We start from the raw sequence: 20745 nt of genomic DNA, 5'->3' as shown, positions 1-20745 counted from the left end.
CACTCCTGAAGGCACCACGATGGATTATATCTGACTAACGGCTGCTCTTTCTTTTCTTTTTCTTTTCTTTTTTCCCCACCCAAACATGTTGAACCACCGGCGCAGCATCGGAGAAAAGGCCGGTTAAAGCGAAAGTGACAATTTACGGTAAGACTTTGAAAACTATGAACGGAAAGTACTTAAAGTTCATACTGGCCTTAGTGTTCTTTTCTGTTGTGCAAATGCACGCACCTCATTGCCCTTTTAGAAGTCACACCGCTAACTATGGACGTATGAGACTTTCTGGTATTTTCTATGTGGTGTTAGTTATACAGTCTGGTCTACGGTGGCTATTTTCTGACGTAAAGACTTTTGTCCTCCAGTCTAGTAGCTACAGTAATGTCTGAAATGCATTCCTTCAGGGGTGGAAGTAGTATTGAGGTCTTTTTTACAGGGTTCTTACGGGTGGTGTTTGTAAAGTCCTTGATTTATTAATAAAATGCTGGAAACTGTTTGAAATGTAGGTGATATAAGGTGCCAAGTCTACTTACAAACAGGTGACACATTTTGAAACATGTATCTTTGTTGTGCTCTGCTTTACTTTGTCATCCTTGTGTAGATTGCTGACATTAAACATCATTTTGTTGTTTATAGCCCAATAACATCTGATTTAATGTGATAGCCTACTGCATAACTGTATGTAAGCCCACCATATATAGAAAGCCATGCATTTTACCACAGCTGTAAGGAAAAGCTTGAAAATGCACCTTGAAATGGTTGAAAAGTGTTTGAATTTGATGTTGGGAAATGTGTAAGAACCCTGCTTTTACTCGAGCATATTAGCATCAAAATATACTTAATGTACTGAAAGTAAAAGTTCAAAGTCATTTATGTATACATCACTTTGATGCAGTTGGAAAATGTGGAGCGCATTTTAAGTACAATGCTGGTAGTGGAATCTATAATAATACATCATAATGTGTTAATCGTTTTATAGTTTGTGTTAATAATCTGAATCTACAAAGTAAATAACAACCAAAGCTGTCAAATAAATAAAGTAAGTAAAGAGTGCAAAATTTGCCTCCAAACTGTAGTGCAGGCAAAGTATAAAGTAGCATAAAATGGAAATACTCCAGTGCCTTAAAAATGTGCTTTAGTAAATGTGCACTGCATTTGTTTTAATAGGCTTACAATCACAGCATTTAAAAAAATCTGATTTATAGCTGATGATTTGTAGTTTGTAGAATTGTTATTAACATATAGCAGCTTTTTATGATGAGTTAGGCTGTAGTCTGTCATTAACATGGCATGCAGAAACATTCATTACCTACTGTTCTGCTGCTGTTCCTTTAATATCATGATCTGTAAACTTTATAAGAACTCTATAAGACACCGCAGTGTACAAAATGCATTTACGGAAACAAAGTAAGATACTGTATTACAGATGATGTTCTCTGTGGTTTATTTGCACAAATACTGCATTACGTCCTGCGGGATTCAAAATATGAGTCATCACATGTTTCCATGAACTTGTGAGACAAAGCATTCACCAGACTCACAAAACAGAAAGCCCTATTTGCACATATGCAGCACCCTTGCTCTCAGCGTGTGGGCCACAGCACTGAGAAAAAGAAACATCACCACAGCCTAAATACTGACATGCAACTAAACCACAATGGATATATTGTGTGTGTCTGTTGGCGGGTCAGTTCTTTTTAAGTCCTAACGCGACCCTGCTCACGTAACTTACTCTCTGCTGCATTTCTGGCACAGCTTGCAAACACATTTTTCTTCTCCTCCCAGGTGTTTTGCCTTGTCTTATCTTCGTGCTGCCTCAAAAAAGGCAAACACGAAGGCTAATCTCCCCTCTCAACTGTTCCATCAGCACTTTCCACAATTGATGTAAGACATAATAAACAAACAGGGGAAAACCGTACCAATAACAATGGTTATTACCCCTATAACACGCCCATATATAGACAGTGCAGGTACTGTGCGTTAGACTTGTGGCGTCATTGGGGCCAGAGGCATTGTGTTCTGTCCTCAGGTAGCACCGACCATGGGAGTATTCATTTCATACAAGGACAGTGGACTATTCAGCCCGTCAGGACTTGACTTGAAAAGAGATTCAGCTCAAAAACACTGAAATTTGAGGCTTTAGACGGGAGATGGAGAGAGCGATGACAGAGAAGATAGAGTTTGAGTATCCCTCTTTTGCAAAGATGCTCTTCAGATCTGAATGCTCGGGGCATGACGTAAACCGAAGCGATGCAAAAGTCAATCCAAACTGTAGTGCTGTGAAAAGAGTGGGGCAAGAAAGAGGGAATGAAAAGAAAGACAGTGACAAATGAGAGAGAAGACTCGCTGACTGAAGAGGGAGGGGAGGGGGGGAAGAGCTACGCCAGACTGCGTTTTGCTCCAAGTGTTGAAAGGGAAAAAATTGTCAAGACAGATTTTCGGGCTCAAAAGTGACTGATTGTAATGATGAAAAGACAGTGGCGTTGATAACGAACCCTCATTGCTGTAGTGGTGATGATGGATTTTTCTCTTCCAGCTGATGATATGAGGAGATTCATATTTATTATAAGGGAGAAATTTGGCTACACAAGATTGCTTTCCTTCAGTGAATTAGATTGATGGGTCGGTGGCTTTGTGCGCTGAGAGGCTCCATTCAGAGTGAATCAAACCTGTGTCACATAATAGGGGACAAAAGAAGAACAAAAGGGAGAATAGTAAAAGGCACAGAAATAAATGCTTCAAGGCATTTTTTTCATCTACTCTGTACAGACGTTGTAACTTTTATCCATTTATCCACCCACACAACAGCACTACTCGGCTCAGCCTTTACTCACCAGTCAAGTTGGTAGAAAATGGCCTCTCCTGTAGAAGAATCTGTGTGAAGCTGACTGTATATTCTGTTCCCCCCCCCCCCCCCTATTTTTATTTCTCACTTCAATCTCCCCTCTACACTCCTCCAGGTTCCTAATGACTTTATCCTTTTCTCACACTCTCCTCATTCTCCCCAAGTTTTAATTTTTTTCAAATACCCCTTTCTCATCTCGTTCTCCCTCTCCACGACTCTCAGCTTGGGGGTTCTAATCTTTCTCTCCATGAACTAACCAATCTCTTCAGCTATCTCCTGTCTTCCTGTTCTCCTTTTCTGCTCCTGTCTTTTCTTCTCCTGTCATGTCTGTATCCATGAGGAACCCACCCCAGCGTCGGCGCTCTCTTGGTCCTGTCTCGCCCAAACGCCTCTATAGAAACCTGTCTGTCAGACTGAGGGGTGGAGAGTCGTCTGTTGCTACGGAAATGGTCACACCCAGACACCTCAGCAAGTCTGCAGAAACTGTAAGTAGTTTTGGGTGTCATTTTTCGGGGAGGTCTGGTCACTTTGTCTGTCCTCTGGCAGTGTTTCCTTTTTTAAATTATGAGCTCTTATTTAAACATTACATCCTAATTCTGTGTAGCTATGAATACATTATCCCCGGGCGAGTCTGCTGCTCTGATATATGATTTGATTTATGTATCCTGTATTACCGTCTCGTCCACTGCCTCTTTCTTTGTACAGCAACTCCCTTCCCTCTACCTCATAAAATAAATCTCTCTTCCAATTTGAACTGTCTTTCTCCCTCTCCCGCCCACCCCCTATTGGCCCTTCACCCTCTCCCTTGCTCCCTGTTAGTACAAGACCCTGTGGGAGGCAGTGGAAAATGAGGATACTTTGGCCGTACAAAGCCTGCTGTCCAGAGACCATACCAACTGTGAAAGAGGAGGGGGAGGAAGCATGTGGGAGAGAGGAGAGAGGAAAGAGAAGGACTGGGAGAGAGAGAGGGAGAGGGGGGTGAACAGGGTGAGCGAACAGGGCTTGGTCCCACTGGACGTGGCCGCCCTAACCCACAATTCCCCTCTTCTTCATGTGTTGACAAAGGCAGGAGCCAGGCATAACCCTGTTCGTAAGTCTTTTCGAGTTTTAAAAAAATATGTCATCGCTAACATGAGCTGTTGGAGCTGGATGGGTTTAATTCAATGCAAATCATATTCAGAAACTGCTTTCCTCTCAGTCTCTCCATATTTCTCCTCTCAGTGTGGAGACCAACAGAGTGGGCGATTAAGCTGGATGCGCTGGTGGCACTGGCTGGCAAACGGGTGGAGGATAAGAAGAGGGAGTTGACGAGGAAGACAGGGGCAGGCCCTCAGGCACAGGCTGACGTCCACAGACACATCCGCCTCTGGAGCCTCAGGCTGCAACTGTACTGCCGGATGAGACAGAACTTCCTAAACACAGGTCAGTGGTCTCGGGTCAGATTGTGACATTTACTGAAGTATTGCTTTGGACACAAACTAGGTCACATGCCTTTTTCAGTCTTTTAAGTCCTCTCTTGTAGTGATAGGCCGATACATCGTCCGTACATTATTAAAGGCCGATATTTGCGTTTTTTAGGTGTGTGTAATTTTTATGATGTAAATTGTGGGAGCAAAAGTAGTATGGGCTCCAAATATCGGCTCAAGAAAACAGCCAGTCCATATCGTTCATCGGCTAAGGCTGATGAAAAAAAAATCCATCTGCCCTTAAAAATCCATATCAGTCGATGCCTACTCTCTTGTTAGAAATACTGATATTCTTGTATTTTTTGGGGGGGGGTCTTCAAACTCAATCTCAACAAGGTGGGCATACTTTTTCCCCAACTCCGTTCTACAAACCCTCCCCATCAGGCTGACAAGATCAGTGATCAGGTATTCAGCAGCAGGTTTTACTGATTTCCTGTCTGGGCTCTTGTAACACCTAGCTGGCCTCTTGAAAGCCTCACTCCAACCCTTTTCAACTCATACAAAATTCAACAGACTGTCTTATCGTCAACCTTTCCAAGTTCTCCCATGTCCCACACCCCCTCCACCAGCTGCCAGTGGCTGCTTATATCAGATCAAAACCTCGGGGCTGGTGGATACATACTGTATGCGTAGAAATCCATACTAGGAATACTTCCAATGCTTTGGTGCAACCTGTTTTCTGCTTCTTCGCTCTCCGTTCCCTGCACCAACCTGCACAAGCAAGTCCTCTTCCTCCTGGCTCTCCACTGATTAAAACTCTCATGTTTTTTTTTAGAATTATAATTATAATATCTTCTCCTTTCTACTTACTTAAATTGCTCTGTATAAATGTCTCTCCTTAGATCTCATTTCATTTTTCTTTCCAGCACTTCCAGCTCTCTTCCCTGACTTTTTTATGACCACAGTGTTAATGTAAGGGCAATAAGGCACCAGCTCTTTTTTACGGAGCAGTGAAATAAAGCATACTCTTGTAACAAATCTCTCTGCTTAAAACGGAAAATATAAGTGTGTTTTTCATGCCGGTTATGGCTTAGGTCACAGTTTCATTTGATCACACTGCAGAAATTCATTTGTTAACTGGGCTTGTGCTGAGGTTACGGTTGTAATACTAATATTGTGGTAGTTTGCTGGATTCCGTATGGAACCTGGTTCACTGGCTCTGTTCATATAAGGAGGTCAGAGTGTGGGATCAGCAGCAGATCAGCTCCCACAGAGATGATAGATTCAGTGGGCCAACACTGATCTCTAAGGGGAGAACCTCTAAATGCAACTTAGTTTGAGGTCAAGGATAACAAGTTTCATGTCGAAATATAAAAACTTGCTTAATAATGTGCGGTTGTCCATAGGACTAATAATAATAATAACTAACGATTATTGTCATTACTGATTAATCTGTCAATCATTTTCTCGATTAATCACTAAGCTGTTCAGTCAAAATGTCAGAAAATGGTGAAAAAGGTAAATCTGAAAAAGCCAAAGATAACGTCCTTAAATGTCTTGTTTGTCAAAAAAGCTCGGTTTACTGTCTTAGAGGAGGAAACAAACCAGAAAATAATCACATTTGAGAAGCTGAAATCTGAGAATTTGGACATTTATTCTAAAAATACTTAAAACAGTAACACGATTGTCAAAATAGTTGGAACTAGTAGTCGACAACAAATGGATTTATCGACTAATCCTTGCAGCTGTAGTTGTCCATTGGGAGTTGGTTTAGCACATTAGCTGTTTTTTTGATACACTTTAACTAGATATGAGTAAAACACATATACTACTTATAATTCTTACAATACATATTCTCTTTGGTTGTTTCAGGTGTATTCTGTAACAGTAGCTCTCTATATTAAGGAGTCCTAATTTTGAACATTGGTCCGTCTAAATGTTTCCTCCAGAGCTCCCTGGGCCTCCCAGTCACGTGTCCATACTGGTGACCAGCACATCATCTCTGTTTGTGACAATCAAAGAGCCAGAGGGTGACAGCATGGGGCTCATCACCCGCTACAGAGGTAGGTGGTGAATAACAAGACTTTAATATATTCTAGATGGATGGATAGGGCAAGATTAATAACATATACCTTACTGAGACCTAATACATAATACAAATAATAATAATATAATCAAGATCTCATACATAGTTGAAGCTGACAGTTACAAAAAGCCTCATGTTTACTGGCTTCTCTGGTTTTGCTACTTGGTTTGTACAGCTGTATAAATGTCATAGTTTGCAGCCAAGACTAGATTAAGCCCAGGTACAGCAAGCTCCTGAAATTGTAAACACTCAGATCCCTAGTTCTTGCCTATGGGGGCCCTGAGTAAAGCCAGGGAATAATCAGTCAGTGAGATTGTTTTGTGTTCACAGTGGAGTGGAGCACCTCTGACAGCTTCAAACGCGTCCTTGGCTCAGCCCAAGTTACTGAGACCAAGAACCCATCCTATAATATCAAGGGACTGACAACAGTAAGTCATGCAGTACCTTCATACAAACACACACACACACACGGCACCATTGACATCCACAGATTTTAATTGCACTTACACTTTGATGTGCACGCAAGCACACACACGGTTAAATGGCACATACAATACACACAAATTAGTTCTAGACCGACACACAGAAGGTTAATGCATGGTGATAATTTGGCGGTCGGGTGCTTCTCCAAATGCAGGGAACACATTACTTTGTGAGAGTGAGCGCCTTCAATGTGAAAGGATGGGGCCCGCCTCAGTGCTCTACTCCATTCAGCGCTGCCCCCTCCAGTGAGTATACTGAACTGCAAACTTTGATGAATGTGGACTTACTTGAAAGAGCTCCATTCTTTTTCTCTCTGTCCCCGTGTAATGAAATTACTTGGCTGATGTGAAAAAGTGGAATCCACTCGCGGGGTAGATTAATTAATTATTAAAACATGGAGAATTAAAGATGTCACTGCGAGTCAATGCTCTTTGTACCCGTGCTTTGAGTTTGAATTGGGCTCCTAATCTCTCTTGCATGCCACCCCCCCCTCTCTCTCTCTCTCTATCTCTCTCTCTCTCCCTCTCTCTCTCTCTTTCTCTCTCTCTCTCTCTCGCTACATTACTTGCTGCTACTTCCCACTTTATACAGTGAAATGATGTAAAAGTTGCTGCAAAATGTTTTTGAAATGCAAAATAAAGGCATAAAAAAATTCATATAAATCCAAGTCAGAGTGCAACCTAAGTATTGATAGGAGTGATATTCAGCATGTTGCAGTGTCACAATTTAACTTTTACATCATCTAACTACAAATCAAGGCATTTCTGCATGTCTATCTCAGTATGTGTAACTCACATATCTTGATCTGATCTGATCTTCACATGTGGCGAGTGTCTTATATGGGACCCAATGATATTTTGTTGTCAATTTTGGTGCAATTTGGCCAGATGGAGGCGCCAGAACAACTTTACATCTCGGCCTTAAACTTTTGAACGGTAATTCACAGAAATAGAAACATTTTTTTTCCTGGATTCTGTGGGTCTGCATGAATCTATCGAGATATACGCCACGCCCATTTTCCAAATTTTCCCCATTTTGAATTGTGTCCAAATGTGTTATTTTTTTTCTACTCCTCCTACAAATTTTGAGCAATCATCACCAAACTTGGAACGGAATATCCTTGGACCAAGCCGGAAAAAGTAATGTTTTTAGATTTTTGATGCTCCATACAGTTACTCTATAGCTGGCCCTCAAAGTCTGCTCAAATGTTGCATATATTACAAAAAATATCATATCTCCTGAACACTTTGTGCTGATACAATCACATTTTGTGGACATGTGTAAATATGTAGGTCAGTAGGTGGCGCTGCAGCAGCAGCAGGTCTTATAACTGTATATGAAGGAATATCTGTATGGATGTATGGATGTAAGTAAGTATGATTGTCCTTCACATATCTCAAGAACTGTTCATCCCATCGACTTCACACTTGGTTGGTGTATTGCTCAGGACCCAGGGGAGTGTAGTGTCGAGTGTTAAGTCTATACCATGAGCGGTTCTTCAGAATGTTACAAGCAGCACTTTCGTGGGCCAAGCAATCAACCCGCTCTGAACGGCCATGCATTCTGAACGGTGGCATGCTCCGAACAGGCACGCCTCCTGACAACTCTACTAGCAGCAATACCAGGAGCTAAGCCATCGGCCTTAACTGAACAGGCACAGCACTAGTATTTAAAAAAAGGGAGAAAGCAGCTCCGAAAGAATCAGCACTGAAACAAGTCGCAGCACACAGAGGGTTCCTCATGCAATCACTCAATCAATCAATCAGAAAGACAGAGAAAAAGCAGCACTCAGGACTTCAAATGCGTTCTTGATGTCTTCAATGATTTCCCCTCATTGCATAAAAATGAAAGTGATGATTTGTTTTTCTCTTTCTTCCGGTGCAGGTTGGAGAGAGTGCGTCGGTGTGAAGTCACAGTTCAGAAATCAGGAAGGCCTCGTGAGGAAACTGCTGGGAGACGCCAAAGAACCACATTACAGAGGATTCTGCATAGGTAACACTGGCTCTTAGGTGACGTAACAACTGTAGCAGTTGCATGTATGAGTCCATGAAACTAGAAGTATTTATCACTACAGACACCCAAATCTATGTAGCGCTATCACCAAATGACTATCGCCCCATAGATCTACTGTGCCAGTGCATTGAGCAGGTCAAACACTGGATGTGCCAAAATTTCCTTCAACTAAATGAGGATAAAACTGAGATAATTGTTTTTGGTGCTAAGAAAGAAAGGTCTAAAGTCATCCAACACCTTCAATCACTGTCCCTGAAAACCTCAAATAAAGCCAGAAATCTTGGGGTTATTATGGATTCTGATTTACATTTCGACAGTCACATCAAATCAGTAACAAAATCGGCCTACTATCACCTTAAAAATGTAACAAGACTTAGAGGGCTCATGTCAGCTCAAGACTTAGAAAAACTTGTCCATGCCTTTATAACCAGTAGGCTAGACTACTGTAACGGTCTCCTTGCAGGTCTTCCCAAAAAAACTGTCAGGCAGCTACAGCTTGTTCAGAACGCTGCTGCTCGAGTTCTAACAAAGACCAAAAAATGTGAGCACATTACACCAATTCTTAAATCATTACACTGGCTTCCTGTACGTCAGAGAATTGATTTCAAAATCCTCCTGCTCACATATAAATCACTTCATGGTCTAGGGCCGAGGTATATCACTGATATGCTCCCACTACATAAGCCTTCTAGATCACTAAGATCCTCTGAGACCAATCTGTTAGTGGTTCGCAGAGTAAACTCAAATCAAGGGAAAGCATCTTTCAGTCATTATGCAACAAACAGCTGGAATAAACTTCCTGAAGATTTGAGACTTTCACCCACTCTGACCACTTTTAAAACTAGACTGAAAACTTTTATGTTCACCTTAGCTTTCTGCTAAATCTTTGCACTTTTAACGTCCGCACTGTTTTGATTATTCTCTTTGTCTTCCTGTAATGCATTTGAATTCATGACATGTTGTGCTGTGAAGCACTTTGAGTCTGCCTTGTGTATGAAAAGTGCTATACAAATAAAGCTGCCTTGCCTTGCCTTGCCTTGCCTTGCCTATATTTCTGTCGCAATGAAAAACAATCATATGTTGTTTGCCAGTGTTGATGTCCTAATATATATATATTTAAATACAACAAAGCAAAGTCCTAAAAAAACTATAATAGAATCTACCCTCCTTTCTGCAAAATACATCCTTTCAGTAACGTGTGCTTTTTCCAACCTCAGATTTGCTTTTATTTTAGAAATACTGCAGGTGTACAATTCGTTTTGACCTTATTTTCAGTTGTACTTGTTACTGAAGTAGTTACTGAAGTGTGAAAATAACATAATGAACACCAAGGACATTGAAACATAAATTGTTATGATCAGGGAGCGGAACATGGAGAAAAGGCTGCATTAGAAATCTGCCTGCTACTTCAGCACCACGGACAGCACCATGGATTTATCAATGGCTGATGCTATTGGCATATAAAGTGATTTTATCCTGACTGATCCTCCTCTCCTCCATTCCACAGAGAGCTGTAAGCCCCAGAGTCCCAGCAAGCGTCTCTCTGTATCTCGAGGCATCAAACAACTCTTCCAGTCTGCCACCAAGTTTGTTCGACTCCTACAGAGGTAGGGCTACATCTGTCTTACCTGTCCCACCGTGCCTTGAGGGTATTGGGAATTCAATGTGATGCGATTACAAGAGTATAGACAACAAAGTACAAGCCCCGAACTCTTAACCTGTTAGGGATTTAAAAAAGAACAGTAGTCTCATTAAAGCTGCTGTTGCATCAAGATTAGTGAAGCGCTCTTTTGAACCAGAAACTGTGGGAAGTGGCACGTGACTGATCACGGCTTGTCCCTCGGTGTATAAATGAGGCAGCTCTCCGAATAGAAACACCAGCATGGCTTTAAAGAAGTCGATCATTCAGAAGGTGGTGGTTTGAAGGAAAATTCTTTTTGAATGCAGACACAAACGTAATTTGCATAACTTGCAATAAGGTTAAGTTTGATTTACAGTTGTCAGTGGTAACAGCACGGGATGCAGGTAGGACGGGGTGAGGGTCCTGTTCAGTGGGATGATGAGAGTCCGGAGAGAGGGGAAAAAGGGGGTCGATTGCCAGAGGTTGAACAGATTCAAGGTGTCGTCGGAATGTCTGGGAACCTCAGGGAATTGAGACAAACGGAAGAGAAATAGTTAGATAAATTTATATTGTATGTCCAACCCTTTCTCCTCTCTTCATTGTGATGAAGAAGTGAAAAATCAGTATGCTGTAAACAAACACCTGTACAAGCTAATGCAACAGCTCTGCCATAAATTCTACCTTGTCAAAGTTTATAATGTTCAGTTTTTGTTGACATAATTGTAAATGTTTAGATTGAATGTCTATTTATCTGAGGTATATTGAGAGGTGTTTTTGTCCTCTTTATTTCTAAACATGAATGAGTCATTAACAACTCAATGGCCTTGTCAAAAAACTGGCAGAAAACATTATAGTAACTATAGTAAAAGTAAACTTTGCGGCAGAACTGTTTTATTGGATTGTACTATATTGCACAGGTGTACCTAATGAAGTGGCCACTGAATGTATTTACTGTATACAGATATGGTATTCACCACAACTGTAAGGTGCTGATAAAATCAGTGAGGCACAGGCGGTTCACCGTAGTTATAATGACTTAATTTAATCTATTTAGAAAAAGCTGTTTCCTACTGGACTATCATGTTGGCCTGTGAAAACTCTTTTCATTTGATCTGTCTTGTGTTGATCTCATTAGGGGCGTGTACTTGGCTACTGTGTTCTACCACAAGGAAAACATCCTGGTGACAGCTGAAGATCAGATCCCACTGGTGGAGATCCAGTGCTGCTCCACCTCCATCACCCACGACTTTCTTTGGTTTGCCAAGGTAAACTGTGGGTGGAACACATCTATATGTGAATTCAACACACACTGACATAAACGCTGTTACTAGATTGTAAATCCAATGGGGACACAGTTGATACATTGAACACAAAAGATTTCCATCCTTTTATTTATCAGTTATGCAGATGTAATTATTCAGATTGAAGGCTAAGGGATTTTCTGTCCGAATTGCAGTTAAAATAGAATTTTCTTCTTGTAGTTGTCCTGTGCATGGCAGCAAGTGCCCTGGCTCCAGCAGGCCCTGTCCACTGCTCATTCGTCTCCCTCCTCCCTCCTTCAGAACAGGCACAACATCTTAAGAGCTGTTTCCCAGCTGCAGGTAAGAAGTTAAGCCACATACTCAACATAATGAGAGGCATCGAAATGGATTAATTGCTATTTTAATTACCTCCCCTTCCTCCTCTTCTCAGTGGTGCCTCACTTCTTATCTCAGGCTACATACCTGTACCCTAAGGAACGGCATTTCACTGCATTAATCCCTAATATCCTCATAATAATACATCCACGTTTTTCTGTTTTACATCTCAACTCACCTTCAGTCTTCCATGGGAACAATGGACCTGGGCCAGGTGTACTACGAACCTTTGAAAGACCGGCAGGGCAACGTTTTACTAGTGACTCTGAAGGAGTTCCCAAACTATCCGAGGTGAGAAAGAGTCTTTTGTTACATTATGTTAATCCCTGACAGACAATTATTCTGTCCCCTACAAAGAGCAGCCAGCAACAAAGGAGACTTAAACCTGTCTTCTGTTTGAAAGACAGACTCCCAGCTCACCGCTCATCCGCCTAAACATTTTCAATAAAACAAATATTTTCAAATCTACCACATGAATGTTCAATGGGTGTACTAGACTTTATCAATCAGCCAGAATCTCCCTTGCCTAAGGGAGATAATAACCTAATCAATCATCAGGCTGGCCTTAATAATATGAATTATTCATACTTGAGTTTTTCATTGGAGGTTCCATGTGGTTGCGTTTCATTTTTACCCCTTCTTGTGTGCACCGCTCCAAGCCCTCCTGACCCTCCGCTCCACTGGATACCCCTGGCTCGCCTGGAAAAGAACCGCAGCAGAACTCCTCTGCTGCCTGAGCCCACTTCTATGGACATGCTCTATGAGCAGCTAAAGGTGAACGTAGTAGTAGCTTCATGCAACAGCGTAATAACCTTCCTAATTTAACCATCGAGGCATGTTTTTTTTCTCTCTTGTGTAACTCAATTAACACTGAAAGTTCAATGAAATCGATTTAGCAAGCCCAAAACAACTTCAAAACAAAATTAGACACTCCAAATCACTTGTAAACACCATATCCTGTTCACATCTCTTAAAATCCCCAACGTTGTACCTGTTTCTCTCTGTTCCCCAGGAGAAATTATCCCTCCACAGGCACAGCATACAGTGGGCCCAGCCAGGTCTGTACGTGGGTATCCTGAAGCTCTGCAGCTCAGTGGAACAGATCAGGGTCCTGGTGCCCCAGAGGCTGCCCAATCTACTCTGCCACACACGGGTCCGACACAATGCCCATGTCTCCAGGTAACACAGTCTGAACATGTGATGTACTGACACTATGCCAGGCCCATCACAAACACAAACTAAGACCATACAGACTTTTCCCAAAGTATACCATACCACAGTTGCAGGTTTTAGGTGTTGTTGAAAAATCAAAATGCTTTAAAAAGGATATTCCTTACAATTGCATTATCTAACAACAATGTTATATTATGTAAAAGTAGACATAATGTGCTAATTTTTAGGTCCATACTTGTATCTAAGGTTTCTACTAGAACATGATTACATGCTTTAATGTTCAAAAAACACATTATTTTTCTTATACTGTCTGTCTGAATATACCTGTAATCACACACTGTCTGAAACACTCCGTTTTAGCGCCTGTCTCTTAAAGACCCCCTCCTAAAAAAACCTAACCTGCTCTGGTTGGTCAGTTGGTAGGTTTTCGGCATATGTGCCCTCTGCATCTCTGCATCTCTGCCCTGTCATTGCAGGAAATGCTTGTAATAGTATAGAGGAGGTGACATCACAACCATACAGAAGTCCTGACGGCTTGTTTAAAGACACAGTTTCTGAATACGGGCTGTGTACATTTCTCTGTGGATTGAGTGTTTTGATACTTTCACAGTTTTTATATAACACCTCCACCTGCATTATAATCAGAAAGATACGCAAGCTCTCTTTTTACTTTGTGGACCCTTAAAATCAATCCACAAAGTGTCAGAAATGTTTTAGAAAAGGCCTGAACATAATGCATATGCAATTTGTAGTTAATGGGCCACAGCATGCAAAGTTACTGATCCTACACACTAATTATACCTTTTACAACAATGTTTTGTTAACTGCATCATCATTGTGTGACAGAGAGGAGTGGACATGGCTTCAAAGTCATGTTTACACCACAACCAATGATGGCGCTCCGAACCTGTTGAACGGCGAGGACGAGGGCACGATGGAGAGCAGCGGGCTGGTGGAGTTCTTCAGTTCTCTGAGAGCAGCAATCGCACATCTCCTGACAAAGCTCAACATCCCCCTCTACAGGGTAAAAATGGTTTCAAACAGCCACCTTGACATTCCCCTTTCTGACTAGTTATGTAATTAATTCTTCAAAAATGAGAAGATTATTCTTAAGCCGTTTGATTTGTCTGCATTTATACTATTTTGCCATTGCACTGGATTGATGTCTTGGTAAAACTAATGCAGGCATAATGAAATTTAAGTTCATCATTAACAGATTTTCACAACATTTAGACAAATGTGTGTGTGTGTGTGTGTGTGTGTGTGACAGGCGTATCAGTATGGTGTGTACACCCGGGAACTGCTGCAGTTTGGAGACAAGATATCCATGTTGCTGCTGCTGCCTCCCAGTGAGGACTTCAGCTCCAGCTACTGGCCTCTGCTGGGGACCAAGGAGCCTGGGTTCACCATGCCCCTGCAGATCTTTGAGCTGAGTAGGTGGAGAACTATAGTTGCACAGGTCTATGAATACAGGATCTCTCTCACTACTATAATAGTGTTTTTCAAGCAGCGCTGAGAGCGCTGGGGACCTTGAGGATTCGATAAACTACTTTCTTTTTTTTTCTTTTTTTTTACAAAGAACAGCTGGTTACGTGGGGCCTTTTATGTTAAGAGACATAGCAACATCACATGAGAACAAAGTGACAGAAGTCAAAAAATCTCATTAAGATCAACACCTTTGTCTCAGAGTTTTAGGTAATCCCAAAAAATAAGCCATTAAAGCCATTTCAACAACTGCCAGTTTGTTTGAAAAGTATACCATGAAAAGCACACTGAAGTACAGCATCTGACCTTTGGACTTTTGAAGATGAGCCACTTTCATTGTTTTGCCTTGACTAATTAGTCCACACTAAAGGTCTGATAAAGAGCACTGATGAGTTCTGAGGCTTTTTCTCTCTGCTTTATGTGAAAATTTGTCTTTCCTCTTCACCAGTTCACTTCTGGACGTATGAGCGGGACTTCCTGTCCCAGTACTGTCAGGCCTGGGTGAGGCTGGAGCTGGACACTCATCTGGCCCAGCAGGCTCTGCGGGAGGCACTGGACACCAAGGAAGTGCAGGAAGCCCGAGAGCGCCTGAACCACGTCACCGACCTTTCCCATGTAAGATCATGAAAGCAGAAACAAGACCACATCCAGATCCACATCTCAGTCGCCTGAAAGCTTAGAAGAGCTTTTCTTTTATACGTCTCTGATTAATATTGGTGAAATGACGGGAATAAATAGGAAATGGAGGATTTTAATTGACCCATGAGCGTATTTGAAGTGTAGCAGCCCATTACTTAATCACCAGGAAATTATTTCCGATTATGAAAAAGGATGATAAATGTGATTCTGGTTTCAGTGTCTGTGTTGCCCTTTATTTTCCATTTTCTTCAGCGTCTGGACGTGGTGTGGAGGGATGCCCGCTGGATAATGGACTGTCTGCAGTGCGTTCGGTCCAAACAGTGGGTGGGGGCAGTGCCTCTGGGCCTGGTGATGGGAGGAGACCCGCCGCCACGTCCTGATGGTGAGGAAGAGGAGGGGAGTTTGACTGCCAGGCTGACGTGGCCACATCCCATACAAGCACAGAGAGCCATTGCAGGTACAATGATGATGTGGGTGTAGATAAGCATCAAATACGTGAACTCAGTTACCATGTTGCAATGTATTCAACTCAATGGGCCCCACTGTGGGTTTATTTAGTGAAGAGACACATTCTTTGAGGGAGGGACTGTATATTAAATATAAAGAATGCATGAAAGATACAGTGTTCAATTTCCCATTTCATAAAAAAGGGCTTTAGTAACAACACTAAGAGTGTACTGCTACGTTCACACTGCTGGTAAAAATGGCCCCAACCTGATTGTTTTATTTTTTGCTCACATGTGACTGAGATCAAATCACATGGAATCTGATCTTTTCATTTCAGATTTGGGTCACTTCCATATATGCTTCTAAATCACATACATATCATTTTTTGCAATGTGACCTCAGTCTGAACAGTCATATCAGCATTCATGCAACTTTTACGTCTCCCACCTGCTCGTCCGCCCGTGTTGCCAGCCAATGCAACCTAACTCTGACGCGCTTTCTCAGAGAGATGGGTTGCTAGAACTGAGAGTCTTACTGCAAGAGTCTTGTGGAGAGGCATTGAGAGATGTAGTTAAAAGAAGCCTGAAATGATTTTGTTTCAGTGAAACCATTCACCTCACCATCCAGCCTCTCCTGGTCCACACACACCATTGCTCCACAAAAAGCCATAATTCAAGATTTGGCACTCTTTCCTCCTCATCCTCGATATCATCTGCTCACGAATTTGCTGGCTTCCACTTATTGAACATCAACTTATAAGTGAAACTGTAAACGGTGACTTCAGTGGCTTACATGTTTACTTCCATGAGACAGTGTGCTGCGTGTGATGTCTTTGTTACTGTTCGACTGTGGGGCAATTCAAGATCCTAACGACAACAACAACAGCCAGACTAAAAAAATCTGATATAGGCAACAAATCAGAAGGCTTGCAGTGTGAACGTAGCTGCTCAGCGCTGCTTTAAGCTACACGATACAATGATTATGCTAACATGTTGATGTGTAGCAGTTATAATGTTCACCATCTTAGTTTAGCATGTTAGCTCCTTTAATTTGAGGATTAAGATTTGAACTTCTTGTGTCTTCCTGTTTCCTTTCAGAGTGTTTAGTCTGTGCGACTCCACCAAATGTTGCAACCGAGATCGCCGCTCCATCAGGAATCATGGTTGTCCCTGAAGCGGCCACGCTGTTATTGGAGGGTATCGCCAAGGGAGGATACCCTGTCGACATCACCGTCCAATCAACGGTTGACCTGACAAGCCTTGGCCAGTCAGAATTAGTTTCTGCAAGCACATTAATCGAATCTGGACTAGAGCCCGGTGCTGTTGCCCAGTTTGAGGTGGGGTACACGGTTTTGGACACGCAGGTTTCCTACAGCGGGGAACCAGAATTTCCTCCCAGCATCACTGAGGTAATCCGGCCAATGGAGATGGCAGAGTTGGTGGACATCTTGCCCACGCTGAGTCGTATTGAGGAGGAGACCCCCAGTGACCCGTCCACACCCTCAGTAATAGACATGCTAGAGAGTTTTGGACTGGGGATTGGGGAAAGCAACACCTTCTTTGATTCAGAGAATTCAGACTTGATCAACAGAGCGGCGTCTCTGTCACAGCCCAACCTGAACTATACCAGTGTGACGGAGGCTCACTTTATGTCTGCCTCACATGTTACGGGGAATGCCGCAGGTGGTGACGTGCCTGTTTCGAGCGGGGATTTTGCTACAGAGGATACAGAGACTCAGAAGGTTCCCGGCAACGGAGCAGGCTTTCCATTGAGAAACCAGGTGGAGTGGGACAGACCAGCTGACAGTTCATCCTGATATCGACTTCCACCTTATATCGCTTCAAAACCAAATCAGCAAACTGCAGCACAGTTGATTTAGAGACAGAAAATCCTAGTTAGACTGTTTTTTGGTTTGGAAAAGACATTTTCATTCATTGATCAACTGCCCAGTTAATATCAACTGCTGTGGAGGAAAAATCAAGATCCAACTTCATCTAACACACAATTTATGTCATTTGCACATTTCTTGGCATGCAGTTTATCCTTTCTAATATTCAGTTCATTAGAGTTTATTGTGTGGAAAAACTAAGCTACAGTAGTAGTTTTTATGACTTGAAACTCCATCACTCACTACAGCACAAAGAAGTTCCCAGTTTGGGATCAATGAAGAAAATCTAGCTCATTAAATGCACCAAAGTCAGTAAAATAGAAGTGTTTGCTTTGCCATCTATCTTGTTTTACTGTATGTGTAATTGAATCGTTGTGTTGCTTTTTGGTTTACCTGTGTGCACTTTTGGCATTCCTTAACAAAACAGTGTTGATTATATAGAAAATGCTGTTGGTCTTACCTGTTTGTCTACTCTGATATCCAAGTTCTGCCTCAGCTGAAGCCCAGATATCTAAAAAAAAAAGGAGAAACACAAATCAAGTTGGTGCTGCAAGAAAACCAAATTCAAGGTGTCAACTTACATTTGTAAGAAGGTCGCAGGGAAGATTTTCTTAAGTTTCTTCAGTTATTTTCACAACAAAGGCACATTCACATTATCAAACAGTACAAAATATGTTTTCTGGGTCTTAGTTTGGTAGACCTTGGCTTGTAAGCCATTCAAATTCACACATTGATGTCAGTTCTTTTTTACTTTGGGGGAGATTCGGCCTTGTTTTATCTGTACCTTTACCTCTTCCTGCATTTAGTCAGCCAGAGACTGAACTACAGCCAAGGGAACATACAGAGTTTGGAAGAGAGATGTCTTAAAGGGGAATTACCACAGGAACTATGCAAACAAAAGAAACTGCAAAAAAGGCTCGGGAAGAATTGTATCTGTGTGACAAGTGGAAGAGAGAGACAAAACCTCTTCTTTTGTTTTGTTACAACAGAGCGGCGAGGCAAAGGGATTGAGGCAAACTGAAAATACAAGAATATAATACAGTTGAATAGAACAGCTGTTCTTTGCAGCTCAATGCCTTTCTACAAAAATCCATATATGGTTATTTGCACTGGTAAGAATAAGATCAAGTAATACAAGTACTACTTCAGTGGGTTATATAACATTAAAACTTTGTGAACAGTCGTGTTTTTAACTGTTAAGTGGGTTGAAACTGCCCAGACTATTGTTGTTAAAAAATCTTATTAAATACTCCCTGCTTCCAAATACTGCTTGAGCCTTCCATGTTTCACGTTTGGTGGTTTGCATTTCCTACATTTCTTCTATTTCTTGTGTAAATACAGGAATAAATCAGTTCCAGTAGCAGTTCAGTTCAGGTACTTGGTGCCCTTCAACAGGTGTTTTCACTTAATCTGCTTAAATAGACCCGTGTGAGCATGCACAGACTTTTTGATCCAGCTGCACTTGTTAAGGCCTTACAACTCATTCTTGTTTGTACTCTGATGACCTCATGTAAATCCATTAAAGCTCAGTGAAACTGCCACATGAAGCACATCTCATATTTGTGATAAACTCAAAACCCACTCTATTTTAGAGGATATTAGGGTTAAAAAAATCCGGATGCAGAATCTGCAAAGGGCTTTCTCCCTGCTGTGTTATCAATTAGTAGTTTAAATGGAGTAGATTTGAAATAACATTTATGTGATAAGAAAGTAGAAAGTATGCGTTATTAAATTTCTAATTAACTTAGAAACCCAGCTCTTCCCAACATCAAACAGTCACTGATAAGGAGTCCCAGCTTAACGTTATCGACGTTATTCTAAAATTAAAGCTGCAGTTGCTAACTTTTGGAAAATAAGTTTTATTCATATTTGCTGAAACTGTCATTATATGCTGACAATACTACATGAGAGATGATCTGTGAAAAACAAATCAAGTTTTTCCACCTGGTACTCCTAATGGCACCTGCAATATTTGCACGCCATCTCAAATGTTTTCAGAAACATATTTCAGTGTAGTGTTAAAATGAGAGAATTTGTGACCATGTTGGAAACAGTCGAGCCAAAAGCAAGCACGGCCCAGCGGCAACATTCTAATTTTACAGTCCACTTAAATATATGATATGATATTAGAAACACAGCTGTCTCTTTGAATTGTTTTCCCTGAAAACATTAGTATATGTTGCTCGCTATGTGGAGTCAGGCTTGGTAGTAACGGATTACATGTAATCAGGATTATATAATCGGATTTAAAAAAGTATACACAAAATACAAATACAAAATATGATTATAATAAACCCAGATTACGTTTGAAAAAATATGCAGTTAGATTATAGATACATTGCCAAGGATCACTTGATTACATTTTTGATTCTATCTTTAAAATATATCAATTTTACAGGTTAGAGTACGCCTGTAGATGTTCTGCACTAAGCTGCTTCTCTTAGATTTCCAGTTCTGTTAAAGGTGACTTAAGTAATAAGTTGTTTTCTAAAGAGGATTAATGAATAATGCTGATTTAATTCCTTCTCATTTGCATTGAAAATGGAAGATGAACATTTTGAGTAAGTGCTCCAGTTGTTTCACAAGAGCAAAGTCCTCCATGTGGCTTGAGATTACAAAAAAACAAAAACGACTAAACAGCAGCAACAAAACATTAGAAAAAACATGCACACAGTTCACGTGTAGTCTGGGCCGGTCCTGTTTTTGTAAGGGTCATTCGATGTACTGTCATTTCTGAATATACACATTTATTTGCATTGAAACTGTTTTGACATGTTTAAAGAGGAAGAAGAATATTTGTGGAGGCAGAGCTACATCCATTTTTTTTTTACTTCCTCCTCATATGCTATAAGGTGCAATATTTACATTTGATTATGAAATAATCCAAAACTATTCAGATTTGATTACATTTAGTTTGTTATCCAATTACACTACTAAGTACAGAGTTAAAAAAGGTCATGTAGGCTTGGTCTTTATTCAGTAAGTGATTACATTTCAAAATCCATATAAGGTTATTTCTCCTATA

General features: G+C 41.2%; 1 protein-coding gene across 1 annotated transcript; it reads left to right on the top strand.

Annotated features, from left to right (window-relative positions):
* On the top strand, positions 1-19244 carry LOC310960400 (ankyrin repeat and fibronectin type-III domain-containing protein 1). Its single transcript, XM_083932099.1, has 19 exons — positions 1-147; positions 2958-3327; positions 3662-3932; positions 4064-4264; positions 6198-6311; positions 6665-6762; positions 6972-7062; positions 8702-8809; positions 10338-10437; positions 11587-11716; positions 11933-12052; positions 12273-12379; positions 12748-12862; positions 13101-13267; positions 14108-14285; positions 14532-14694; positions 15195-15361; positions 15638-15842; positions 16930-19244. The coding sequence occupies exons 2-19, from the start codon at positions 3166-3168 to the stop codon at positions 17646-17648; spliced, it is 3216 nt and encodes a 1071-aa protein (XP_083788225.1). The 5' UTR covers positions 1-147; positions 2958-3165; the 3' UTR covers positions 17649-19244.
* Positions 19245-20745: the final 1501 nt, after the last annotated feature.

Source organism: Echiichthys vipera, assembly GCF_963691815.1.
Source record: "Echiichthys vipera genome assembly, chromosome: 17".
In the NCBI taxonomy this organism is placed as follows: domain Eukaryota; kingdom Metazoa; phylum Chordata; class Actinopteri; order Perciformes; family Trachinidae; genus Echiichthys; species Echiichthys vipera.
Note: the sequence above shows the minus strand (reverse complement) of the source record. Positions and strands in the feature narration are given on the sequence as shown.